This window comes from Paroedura picta, chromosome 7 (assembly GCF_049243985.1).
Source record: "Paroedura picta isolate Pp20150507F chromosome 7, Ppicta_v3.0, whole genome shotgun sequence".
In the NCBI taxonomy this organism is placed as follows: Eukaryota; Metazoa; Chordata; class Lepidosauria; order Squamata; family Gekkonidae; genus Paroedura; species Paroedura picta.
In genome coordinates, this window is record NC_135375.1 from 124290451 (window position 1) to 124303855 (window position 13405).

At 49.3% G+C, this 13405-nt stretch overlaps 1 protein-coding gene across 16 annotated transcripts in view; it reads right to left on the minus strand.

Annotated features, from left to right (window-relative positions):
• Nucleotides 1-13405, minus strand: part of ADGRL3 (adhesion G protein-coupled receptor L3) — an 808020-nt gene that overhangs the window by 364903 nt on the left and 429712 nt on the right. For all 16 annotated transcript variants that reach the window (XM_077346366.1, XM_077346369.1, XM_077346357.1 and 13 more), the window contains exon 5: nt 6847-6956. In XM_077346366.1, the coding sequence (XP_077202481.1) occupies nt 6847-6956 (110 nt within the window). The remainder of the gene's footprint in view (nt 1-6846; nt 6957-13405) is intronic.

Genomic DNA, 13405 nt, shown 5'->3' on the forward strand with positions numbered 1-13405 from the left:
TTAATGGCTATCAACAGCGCCACTATTACTGCCAGCTTCCTCCGTGGATCACATTGATGGAGGTGACTGTGGAAATTAGTGATTACCTCTGGAATGATCTTTCACGGGTCATTTTGGATAGATTGCCTTCACTGGATGCTCTATTAATTGGGTTCTACTTCCTTCCTGATTTATAGACTGAAGTGTGAGAGCAACCAATGATGGGTGCAAATATTATCTTAATTGCTGGTTGGGAGAATAACTTTTCTTGACATTGATTGGCAGTAATTAAACTGTATGAGAACGAGAATGGTGGAATCATCTCATAAAGTTGAATTCCAAATGCACACGCGTCACATGATAGATCGGCTGTGTTTCTGGTGTGCTTTTTTTAAGTCGAACATCCTTTTGAAATCCTCTGGCAATCTTGCATGGGATAAATATCCTGCTTCAAGTATATGACAGAAGAGCCACAAGTAAATATTTTAAATAGAACACACAGAGAGAAACTCTTTGCTTTATTAGAAGTTGAAATAGGGCTGATCCTGGATTCCCTTTCAATGGATTTGATCCATGCGGCCCATGCTGCAGAATGTTATCTGTGCATGCACATTCTGTCGCCATCCCCCCCCCCCCCATATTCCGACAGGTGGAGTATAAATTGGAAACATGTTTGGATTGATATCTGAGTGTGCATTGCACACTCAAAGTTCTCATGGGTTCTCTAAAGACACTGAAGGGAAAACGTCTATTCACTTGTTTCATTTATTCATACACATTCTGTGTTTCTCCTCAGTGGGGACCCAAAGCAAATTATTGTGTGCTCTCCGCTGTTTTATCCCCACTACAACCCTGTGAGGTAGGTTAGGCTCAGAGTGGGTGAGTGGCAGGCAAGCTTCCACGGGATAATGGGGGGAGAGCAAAGGGCCAGCTGCGTGCCCCAGGGGAGCTGCGGCACCAATGAGCACGCTGCAGGCCGAAAAGAGGTTGAGGGTTGGCATGGGTCTAGCCTCCGGGCTGCGGGCCAGGACGCCAGTCACGTGCTAGTGGAGATGAAGAGGCTCCGATGGGCATCCTCACTCTTTCCACGGCCCAGGAAGAGGGATGTGGCCTCTAGGCGCCTCCTGCAGGAGGAGGAAAGCTGATTGGCGGGGCAGGGCATGCTGTGGGTGGGGCTTCATCCCTGCCACCACCCCTTGCTGCTGGGCAATCTTCATCAAAGTTCTCTGAGAACTCTCTCAGCCCCACCAACCTCACAAGGAGACTGTTGTGGGGGAACCAGCGGGGTTAAGAGCAGCGGGCTCTAATCTAGAGACTCTCATCTTTGATCCCTGCTCGTCCACATAAAGCCCACTGGGTGCCCTTGGGCCAGTCTCGGTTCTCCCAGAGCTTCTCAGCCTCACCAGCCTCACCAGGTGAATGTTGTGGGGAGAGGAAGGGAAGGCCACTTTAAGACTGCTGGGAAGAGCAGGGTGTAAAAACCTGCTCTTCCGTCTAACACTGCCCCCTCCTCAGATCCTGAACCCATCACCCGAGAATTAGCTGCACTTCTAAAGACGTTTAGTCAACAGAACATCGAGTCCTAAGCAGTTAAGGAGCCCCCCAACCCAACCAGAGAACTGGCAATTATAATCAACAGCAGATGTAGAACCACACGGAGGTACAAATTTGGGGTGGTGCCAACTTATGGTCTTATATTGCAAAAGCTTGTAAACAAGGGGGGGGGAAAGTTACATCATAAATTCCCCCCAAACAAAATGCACTCATGCGTAGTTCTTCAAGCATCCCTTTCTGGACACGGTAAGTGACAGTGCAGTGTGGTTTAAGCCAGTCACTCCCATTGGGGGCCGTACAGCCCTGGCACTTTGGACGGGGGCAACAGACTGAAAGAGGTGAGCAGGGGAGCCCAAAAGGTTTACGGGGGGCCTTGGCAACTGAGCCGATGAAGTACCTTTTTTGCCATATCATTAATTCCTGTAATCCGTTTCTTTGTGTGTGCTTGCATTCAAGAACAAAATGACCGCACATGGTCCTCTTGGTCAAACATCTTGCTTGTACGTCAGCCGAGCTCATTGCTTAAGTGGCCAGACTATATCAGGGGGCCCTGGAACCCGAGGACAGCTCCCCAAAGGGCCCTGGCCAAAAAAATGATTGAGAATGACTGAATTAAACGGGCATCGTTTAGACTGAGAGTCTCCCTCCGTTATAACATGGCCCTGCCAGGATTCCAGAACTCCTCTCACCACAAACGTCTTACGGCAGCCCGTGAATAATGGGATATTATCAGCATCCTGCTGGTCAAAGACCCAGCGTGGGTCCCCCACACCCCAATCCCAATTCTCAAAGCACTATTTACATTGTATTTATGTATTCACAGTACAGACTTTGTCATGTAAAAATGCCGTTAGCGTTTGATCAGAACTGTCATTTAAAGGGTATTTAATGGGCCCTTGGCTCAAACGTAGGGTAATCATTTGTTTTCTGATTCTGTTCCCGTGCAACCAGCATTCTGACAGGCAATGCTGTTTTCTTGGTAGTGCAGCACTCTCTCCTGCACAGGCAGCCGTGACCAATGTCTCCTCTCATTCTTTTCCCCCTCCTGAGTGGAGCAATTCACACCTTCAACAGAATATAAGTGGCAGGATCTGCTTCTTTGTTCTCCTCTAAGACCAGGGGCATTCTCTGTGTCAGCTCCTGTATGATCTGCCGTACAGACTAATTGGGAGTGTCACGTTAACAGGGTGGAGCCAGAAGACGGAGAGAGAACTGTCGGTTATCTGCAGTTGGGCCTTGGGTGCTGACAGTAGCCCCTGAGGAAGGAGGACACCCACCTTTCCTAAAACAAGGCATGGTAGAGGGTTGCAGGGGGTGGGGGGACGATTGGGTAATAGATTGACTTATATGGACCTAGCAAATCAGTTTGAACAAGAAGCCTCCTGTATTCGACTTCACTTTTTAAATAAATTACCTTTTGCTGCTTTGCCGAGACTGGTTCATTGGGAAGTGGGTGGGAACGTGGCAATCAGTGTGAGACCCGGTGTGACTCCAGATTGCTGGGGAGAGGGGTTCAGGAGGAGCTGCTCACACATACTGAGTCGAGGGAACACTGCCTGTGACTGATTCTCATCTGCACAGTTAACCTGTGCCAAGGAAGTTCAGGTGCCGCTTCCTTATCCAGTATATATTCTCGACATAAGAGCAACAAAACATCCTGTGGGAACATGGGTGCTTTCCACCAGAACACCAGTTTTTTACTACGCCATATTTTTTGCGGAGGGGCGCTCCGTCACACCTCTCCATCTGCGGTCTGAAACAGAACAGCCCAGCCTCCGGTTTACTGCTTCAGTGATTACGGGGCCAAAGACAGACATCTCTGTTTTACGGGAAAGATGCATATGCCTCGAACAACCAGAGGATATTTTCACTTGACATAAAAACGGCCCACCAGATATCTTTGTGGTGATTTGTGACCCGTAAGAGTGCTTTCCGTAGAATAAATACGGGACCTAAACTACCCAGAACCCCATCATCTCTCTCCAGGGCCAGCTGGTTTCATAGGGCACAAAAATCAGTCCAGAAATGCTCAGCGCCTTTTGCAATGCGAGGAAATACGGGAATCAGGATTAAACGGCTCGTTGCTTTCCCTCTGGAGCTGTCACTTCCGAGATAACCTCCATTCGTTCTGCCATGGCCTGACCATCCAACACAACCACAATGGATTTCAGGGAAGGACACTTCTCAGAAATGAAGAAAACAGTCAAGACAGGGGGAGGGGGAAGGAGGCCAAATCCTTTCCAGGTGCAAGGAAGCCATTTCACATGACAATAATGCAGGCGGGGCCCTCGCCAGAGTTCGAGAGGCAATTCTGAATTGAAGAGCATAATAATTCCAAGGTGGGGGCACACAGCTCAGAGCCAGAACTTTGCATAAGGGAGCAAAGGGCTCAGTTTGGCATCTCTACCCGGGGCCAGGAAGAGGACAGAACATGGAATCCACTGGGGAAAGCCGGGGGCTGAAGATCCTGGGGTCACCCCTGGGCCACCCTGGCCCCACACAAGGGGAGACTGAACCCACATCTGGCAGGCCTGCACAAGGCACACAAGTCATCGCTGCCAGACAGTGTCCCCAGCGCCACAAAAGACAGGCAGCAGCTGCCACTGAGCCAAGCCAGCGAGGGGAGCCTCTTATTTTCCCTGCTTCCCCTACTGCTCCTCTGAAACGGCAGGGCTGGCAGGGGCACTTTCCATGTTGGATCTGGCATCCAGTCCCCTTCTGATCTGCACTAAAATAACCACAGGAAGAAGAAAAGAAGAGCTGGCTTTTTACATTCCACTGCTCTGTGAGAATAACTCTAAGAGAACTGAGACTAGCACAAGGTCACCCAGCTGGCTGCATGGGGAGGAGCAGGGAATTAAACCCGCCTCTGCAGATTATCCCACCTGTCCCTCCTCTGAAAAACCCAGGGCAACAGGCACACCTTGCCCCTCCTCCTTCCTGAAGCTCATGGCAGGCGCCACTGGTTAGGGTTGCCAAGTTCCAGGCTGCACCTGGACACCTTCCACCATTATAACAGATCTCCAGGTGGTCCAGAACGGAGGAAACTGTCCCATTGGAAGGGGGGCTTTATGGCATTATACTCCACTGAGGCCTCTCCTCTCCACGCCAGCCCTCAAACCTCCCAGTCCTCCCAGTGCAGAGCCAGGAACGCTACCAGAAGCTGGAGTGGCCGGCTGGATGCTTGGCCAGGAGAGCTCAATGGTCTAACTTGATCAAAGATGGCTCTCCATTCAGAAGGTGTTCTTCCTCGGGGCACGAGGAGTCCTGGGCTCATTCCGCACACGTTAGATAATGCACTTGCAATGTGCGTTTTGCAGCTGGATTATCCTGTGCGGAACAGGAGACTCTCCTCCTAAAGTACACTGAAGGTGCCTAATCCAGCGAGTTTGGAATGAGCCGTAGGGGCAACATGATTGGACACTCCCTGTACTGGATCCAGTCTCTGCAATCCAGATTATACGAGGAAGACTGCTTCAAGGGGGGGGGGGGAAACAGGCCCAATTTTTACTTGGCTTGTTGTCACCTTTCTTTTCTTTAGCTTCAGACCATTTGTCACCAAGAGTGTAAAGAGCCTTGCCTCTTGTGATGAAAACAAAAGAGATTGACATGTTTATTCCCCACAATCTGACACTCTTCTATTAAGCATGCGGCACGAGGGGAAAGCTTTTAAAAAATATATACAGCCCTAAATTTTAAAGGGGCTTAAAGGCATGCCTTCCTTTGAGGACTTTTCAATTTGTTGGGAAAAAAATCTTAATTGTAATGAATTCTAATTCTTAGGAAAGGTTAAATATTTAATCAAATGTAATCAAATTTTACTATCTGATTTGCATTTTGTACTTTTACTGTTGTATACAACCCCGGAACCAATTTTGGAGAAGAGCAGTTAAGAAATCTCAAAGTAAACAAACACATTTTCAGCCGAATACTGTCAATTTCAACGGGTTGGGAATCCCCGAGATCCACCATGGCATTCCACGGCCCTGCCCCCCACGTAGCCGGGCTGAATGGGGACGTGGGGCCCAGACAGATCCTCCTAGCCCAGCATCCTCTTTCCCTCTGTAGCTGCCTAGATACTTCTCGGAAGGCCACAAGCAAAGACTCCGGGCAGCAGACATGGTTCGCCCCAACTGAGGGGCGAACCTTTTCCTGGGTTCAGGAAAAGACCTTTCGGCCCCATAATCCTTTCATCAAGCACTGGGTGTGCATTGCCTCTGAACCCAGAGTCTCCGCCAGTCTTCTACTGCATTTACTGAACCCCCTTTTAAGGCCATCTCTGCCACTGGCCATGGTCACCCCTTAAGAACACGCATTATCATGGTTGCAAGTAAGGTATCATTTGGGTACGTCCATAAAAGAGAAGGGAAGCTAAGAGAGAGAGAGAGAGTTTTCTCAAGTCTTCAGTCTTTCCACATTGAGGACCCCCTTTCAGCCCAGGCAGCTGCATGCAGCCCACTGAGTTTAAGCCATGTGACAAGATGTCATGTGACCTGACAGCTAAACAGCAGGGAGAAAACTGGAAGTAAGACCTTGCTGCTGTCACCAGAACTCCAGGCAGCAGGCTGACATAACAAGGAGCCAGAGAACACAACCCAAACAACAAGAGGTGTACCATGAGGAGGAACAAGCCGAGGGTCAGGAAGGAACCCTCCCCATCATACGGAGATGGTTCTACAGCTCTTCTCGGTGAGAGGCAGGAAGAAGGACAACCAAGGTCTTAGTAGCAGCTCCAAGACGGGGAGTGGGGGGGGGGCTATTCTATTGGGGCTTGCAACCCAGCAAGTGCAATTTCACAGCCACTGTTGAGGCCCCTTGACAAAGCATTCCCAACTAAGGAGAAACTTGAGTATGGGATTTCCCCAGTCGCCTGCTCCCATTCTGCCTTCTGACTCTAGAGAGCTAAATAATGCCGTCTCAGTCCCCTTTGGCAGCTGCTTGCAAGTGGGTGTTGGCATTTCCCGTGGGAGAATCCAGCTGCAGAGCAGAATGGAAGCGGATTGAAAGTGCGCTATTTAGAGTGCGGCCCATTCTGTACACCTCGAACAATGTTCTTTCAATGCCCTTGAGAAGTAGATTTTCCTGTTTCACAAATCTGGCTGCAAAAATCCAAAATGCATTATCCAAAAAATGCATTCTGCGGAGAGGGCCACCCTTTTCACACCATACCCTCTCTCAAGTATCTACAGGAAAACCAAGTGTTCTTTCCAGGAGAAATTCTTGCTTCTATAGTAGCATCAAGCTGAATCTCCAACGTAACTGAAGCCAGAGCTCCAGAACACAAGCGAAAGAAACAGAGGATAATATACGTACTGTAAGGGACACACTCATACTGCACTTCCAGGTACTTGTAAGTCCCCGGGCAAGGGTCAGGAAAGACGTCTGGGCCAGCGACCACCGCGCACTGCGTCCGGTTGCTGCACCTGAAAGTCAAAGGAGAAGAAGCAGAGTCAGAACGGAAACACCGGGGACGGGGAGAGCGAGACTGCGGACTCAAGTTCAAATAAACATCTGAAGGAAACGGCTTCCGTCTTCAGAGCTGCGCATCCATATTCAAAGGCTAGAAGTCTCCGGCAGGAGCCCTGCGAAGTCAGGAGGTTAGGCCAACATGAACTTTGAGAAGCAGCTAAATTAACAAGCGATGCCTTCAGAGGCCGGCATTGTGACCTTCCCACTTTTCTTGGAACAGTTTGACTGTCTAAGGAGACTCTCCTTAACCCGCGGATCCGTCACACACGGAAAGCCCATTTTCAGATGAAAACCAGCCTCTGTTAAAACATGACGCCTCCCATTTTGAGGAAAACAAGAACGCAGGAAGCTGCCTTCTGCGGAGTCAGACCCTTGGCCCATCAAAGTCAGTTGGGTCTACTCAGAATGGCAGCGGCTCTCCTGGGTCTTGGGGAGAGATCGTCCATGTCACCTACTGCTTGGCCCTTTGAGCTGGAGGTGCCGGAGATTGAACATGAGGCCTTCTGCATGCCAAGCAGATGTTCCACCACAGGGCCACGACCCTTCCGCCAACAGATCACCTGTGGCCAATTTGCAAAGGTTAGTCCAGGATGCGAGGCAAGCTGCAGGTATCATGAGCTCATGGAGTGCAAGAACCGCCAGGCTGTTGGTTGGGCCCAAAGCTAATCACCTCCATCTGTTCCGTGGCCCCAGCCAGCCACCTGCTAGCTACCAATGAGTGGAGGGAGCTCCAAATCCCGGCCAGACTCTCTCCTGTCTGAGGGATGGAGTGCCATTTTAAACTGTTTGTGCTAATGACTTTTAAAAACTAATTTTAAGCTAAGATTTGTATTGTTTTAACTTCTGTATTAAACTTTTATGTTGTACATTGCCCTGAGCTGATCTCCTGGACAGGGCGGTACAGGAATCAAGTCAATCAGTTAATCCAGTGGGTAGCCAGGTTGGTCTGTCTGTAGCACCAGAAAACGTAAAGCTTAGCAGAACAGGTGGCAGGGGGTGGATGAGCTTCCGTGAGGCAAGGCCCAGATCACTGAAACCTCATCCCCGGCCACAGATTCTATTTGTCTTGAAGGTGCCGCCAGACTCTTGTTAAGCACTAACAGGAAGTTGCCTTATTCTGCATCAGGCCAACGCGCCACGGAAGAAGTCCAGCAAAACGGACCATCGAGCCTTCTACCAAGGTTGCTGGCAGTACGCTGCGTAATGACCTAAGCGTTCCCTGGTCTTCATTTCTGACATCGCAGGGCACCTGAAGCAAAGCCACACCTGCCTGAAACATTTTGCACCCCTGATTTCACTCCTCCTCGGTGACCTTGGGATGAGGCTCGGCACAAGCAGCCCCAACCTGAACTGGACTCATTTCCCTGCAGAGCGGAAATATTTCATGTCTACCTGAGGCAAAAGTCTGCCTGCCTTAATGAGGAACAATTTTGTGTCTGGACCTTAATACTGGTTCATTAATTAGAGCCCCTAGCTAAAAGGAAAAAGTCTTTTGATTTCACGGAATGACTCATAGCTGTCCTTATGTGACTAACCAATGGCTCCAAGGCCCAGGAAGGGCTCTCTCTCTCTTGTCTCTTCCTGATGGCAGATGCAGGTGACATCGTGGCCATCACAGGTAAGGCGCAAAATGGATGGGCCACACGGAACAGGGGGGAAATTCGGAGAGGCAAAAGTGTTTAGAATATTTAATGTGCTACTTTCTAGGAAAATGAACAGGAGATCAAAAAGAAGCATCAAACATAGAACTAGGGGAGACTCAATTAAGAGCATCCTTCCTGTTCCAGAGTGTAAATTAAAGAATTGAAACATTCATTCTCAAAAGGAAATTTGCACAATTGAGTAGCATCCGTATCAGCTGTTTTTGAAATGATTCTTCATCAGAACCTTTGTAATATCTGGAAATTAAACAATATAGAAATTAATGAGAAATCTGCATACCTTTTAGCCATATATTAAGCAATAATTAGAAAATTAGAAAACCAAAACAGGGTGGGTCATTTTTTCCAATCTTAGATTTTGGATGCCGGCTCTTGGACACAGGTTTACTAATTCCATAGTTATTGCTTAATATATGGCTATGCAGATTTCTCATTATTTTCTACACTGTTTAAGGTCCAGGTATTACGAGATCGATTCTGATAAAGAAAGAGCAAAGTGGGACTGGCCCAAGGTCACCCAGCTGGCTGCATGTGGAGGGGTGGGGAATCAAACCCAGTTGTCCACTTTAGAGGCCACTGCTCTTAACCAGGACACCACGCTGAATTGACAAACTGAGCAAGGAATAAAATGGGGGGAGAGTATACATTTCTAAGGAGAGCATTTCACAGTAAACAGTCCATGCATACTGTTTGGCAAAGTGAATAAATGGAAGTCTTTCTTCAGAAAAAAAAACAACATAATTAACTTCTGTGATTTTATGAATATTGCCTTGCAGCACACAAAAAACAGAAAGAGAGAGAAGAAAATATTGTTTCTGAAAAGAACTCCCATGGTGGTGGAAAGTGTAGTCAAGGCACAGCTTCCTTATGTCGGCCCCATAGGGCACGGTTTCCCAGCCACAGCACCCTACAGGACCACAGGGGGATTTTCAAAATGGCGGCTCGAAAGAGACTTTGGATTCCAAACAAGTAAACCTTTTGAAGAAGGTGGATCCTGGAAAAGGTGCCATTTGAGGGGGCGAGGGACATCATTGGGGTATGGGGCCACAGAAGCTGCTCCCCAAAGCAGCCGTGTTCTCCAAGGTCAACGTCACCTGGAGAGGAGCTGTCATTCTGGGAGGCCGGCGACCCTGAGGAGGTCCAATAAACCTTCGATAATGAGAGAAAAAGTCACAGAGGAGTCTTTTAGAACAACTGTCTCCAGGCGTGACAATCATTTCAAGGCTGCAGCACGCTGCCCCCCACCCCTCATGGTTTCTCTTGACACTTATTGTAACTGCTATCTTCTGTAGCATCAACAAATTTGTAATTAGCATTTGGTGTCAGAAAACAATGTCTGTCTCTGCAGAGGGCAAACAGAGGCACCTCGTGAAATCTCAACTCTGCTTACTGTACTGGTTCCTAATGCAACAGATGGGGCGGGTCGCTCACCAGCCACAGCCCACCTTCCCGTTCCGCGGAGAAACCTTTATTAATATCCAGCGAGATGATGTCATTGAACAAATTAACACAGACATAGAAAATACAGCTCTGAATTGGTAGGGGATGTTAAATATATGCGTCTCGTCTCTGTGACAGGTCTATTGTGACAATCTTCTAATATCTAATGCAATTTTTCTGAAGGTTTTTACCGTCAAGAAGCCCCCAGAGACATTCTTCGGGCTTCAAGGAACCTCAGAAGTGGCGTGTTTGTGCAGAAGATGGTTGGGAACAGGGCGGTGCGCTTCGGCCACCAAAGCGGGAGTTCAAGCCCACAACCCTAGGTGGGAGGCAGAGCGGTGTGCATGCCCTCCCGGGGTCCCTTCCTGTCCGGGCCCCTCATCGGGGGCGTCAACATGGCCATATATGGTCCTATCACCAGACAAATGTTTGACAATTAAAAATTTTTTTAAAATGAATTAATTCCCACTCATTCAGTAAATTCTTCCAGGGGCTTCAAGAAGCCCAGAGTTTCATGAAACCCTGGTTGAGAAAGCCTGACATAACGGTGAGTCGTGTTGCCCTCGACTCTCTTTCTACCCAGAGTCCTCCTCACGACTCCATTTGCGACTTCCCGTTGGCTGCCTGCCTGCCACCGTCTCTTCTGCCTCCCGCATCTTCTTAAGATGGCAGCCATGTGGGCTGAGGGGCTCCAGTCCCTCCTCTCTGAACGGAGGCCCCTGACAGCAACGGAGGGAGGCAAGGAATGCGTCTCCCTGTCTCTGGGTCTGCACTGCGCTGAAGGGCAGGCCCTGGAGCTGCTCTTCGGAGAGCAACACTATTTTGGAAGGGGTGCGAGGGAGGGGGAGAGAGCCTTCCCCTCCTGCCTAAGGGTTGGCTGACAGGGAGGCCAGAGAAAAGCTCCTTCTCACTCACCGTGGCCGGCCTCGCTGATGGAGGGATGAGGCAGTCAACCCTCGTGTGTCTCTTCTCCCCCCCCCCACAACTCCCACCAGCCCCCACTGCCGCAGCCTGGGCTCAGCCGTTCCCCTCGTATTTATTTTATTCTTATTTATTGCTTCAACTGCTTACTCGCCACTCCCAAATGGCTCGTGGCCGGTTACATCAGTCTGCATAAAATCCCCAATAAAACTCCCCTTAAAACCACAGTCATAAAGCACAAATCTAAAATGATATGATAACATACAGTGGAAAAAACCCCCAATTTTATAACAATACAATCCCATTCCCCCCAATACAATCTCATAGAGCAGTGGTCCCCAAGCTTTTCATCACCGGGGACCGGTCAATGCTTGACAATTTTACTGAGGTCCGGGGGGGGGGGGGAGTAGTCCCGCTGCCCACTGGGGGGCGCTGCCAGCAGCATCTGCGCAGTGCCATGCCGAGGGGGAGCTCCAGCCATGGCGGCCGCTGGAGAGCACCAAAGGTGAGCCGGTGGCAGAGTGTCAGGGCAGCCCCCGAGGCAACAGCCAGGTTGGAGGATGAGGAGGAGCTGCGGCCCAGCACCAACTGATCCATGGACCGGTCCCAGTCTCCGGACCGGGGGTTGGGGACCACTGTCACAGAGTGAGGAGTCTCTTTCAATGCACCCTCTTCCTTTCACAAAACTGCACCACGAGACCCTCTTCTAGAGTCTTGCACATCTTTTCCTGCTGAAAGAGAGAGGGATCCCTCCACCACCTTATCTGGACCCCGTTGTATTTATTACGGCAATGGGCTTTATCACTAGTGTTTGATAATAGAGCAGAATTTTGACGGTACAGGAAAAAAGTCATTAAGAAAAATTGATCTTCGATCGGCCAGACAGGGCTTTTATCTCCCCAGTGCTCAGATCTGCATTTGTCTGTTATTCTCAGCCATGGACACATTCATCATCAACTGGGTCCATAGCAAAACCTGGAAGAGCACTTAATAATTTCCAAAATGCGTTTAATAAATCGAATAACTTAAATTCAAAAGGTTGCTATTTTGCACCGATGCTCCTGTTGGGGAATACGCTTGATTCTTTGTCACTCTTGGCATATAAGCTCAGCCCAGGGAGCTTTAGGCAACATGTAGCAAACCATTATCGACAAATGTCTCTCTCTCTCTCTCTGCCTGTGTTTTGCTGTCCAATGGCTTCTGACTTACGCTGACCCTGTAAAGGAATGACCTCCAAAATATTCTAGCATTAACAGCCTTGCTCCGGTCTTGCAAACAGAGGGCCGTGGCTTCCTTGATGATGATGAATTTTATCAAATTTATACCCCACTCCCTCTCCCCTGAATGGGATTTGGGGTGGCTTATAAAATCCACCCAATAAAAGAGTTAAAAATCTCTCCGCATTAAAGTCGATCCATTATCGAGCCGGGTAGGAAGGGTGGACTGTGAGGGCCCAGCTGAAGCAGACCAGCGGCCTGGTAGATCGCAGTCACCCAAGGTCTGCCCCAAAAGAGCAGCCGTACCTGCCGTGCAGGGCCTAGGTTGGTCCCCCAAGGCACTCTCTTCCTCAGGCAGTTGGTTCCACAGCATGGGGGTCCTTGCCGACTCCAGGAGGGCGGTCAATGGACCACGGTCTCCAAGAAATGCTGAGATGATGGGGAAGAGCATGTCAGGAGAGGCAGTCCTGAAGGTATGAGGGTCCCAGCCACTTTGGGGCATTGAAGTAAAAAAACAGGGGTAGTCAAACTGCGGCCCTCCAGATGTCCATGGACTACAATTCCCAGGAGCCCCTGCCAGCTTTCGCTGGCAGGGGGCTCCTGGGAATTGTAGTCCATGGACATCTGGAGGGCCGCAGTTTGACTACCCCTGGTAAATACCAATATTTTGAATGGGCACCGGAAACTAACTGGGAGCCAGTGCAGCTGCTGTCCAATAGGTGCTTTATAAGCTGATTGGGACTCTTCTCCCAAGGCAGCCCTGCACAGAATGTGCCGCTGTAGTAACAGGAGGAACTGCTTTTGCACTGCACTTTTTAATACTTAAGGAGTCTCAAGGCAGTTTACAATCACCTTCCTTTCCTCTCCTCACACAGGAACCCTGAGAGATAGGAGAGGCTGAGACAGCTCTGGGAGAACTGTTCTGAAAGATCAGCTCTGGGAGAACTGTGAATGGCTGAGAACCGGCTGGCTGCATGTGGAGGTATGGGGAGTCAAGCCTGGTTCTCCACTGCTTTTAACTACGACACCAAGGTGGCTCTTAGGCCTTAAGTCTAGGCCACTGTAATCCTTAGAGATGGTTGAATCAAGGAAATGTACCCAGTAAGGACAAAAGGGTCTAAAAATTAAAGTGATCCCAAACTATGATTAATCTGGAAGGATTTT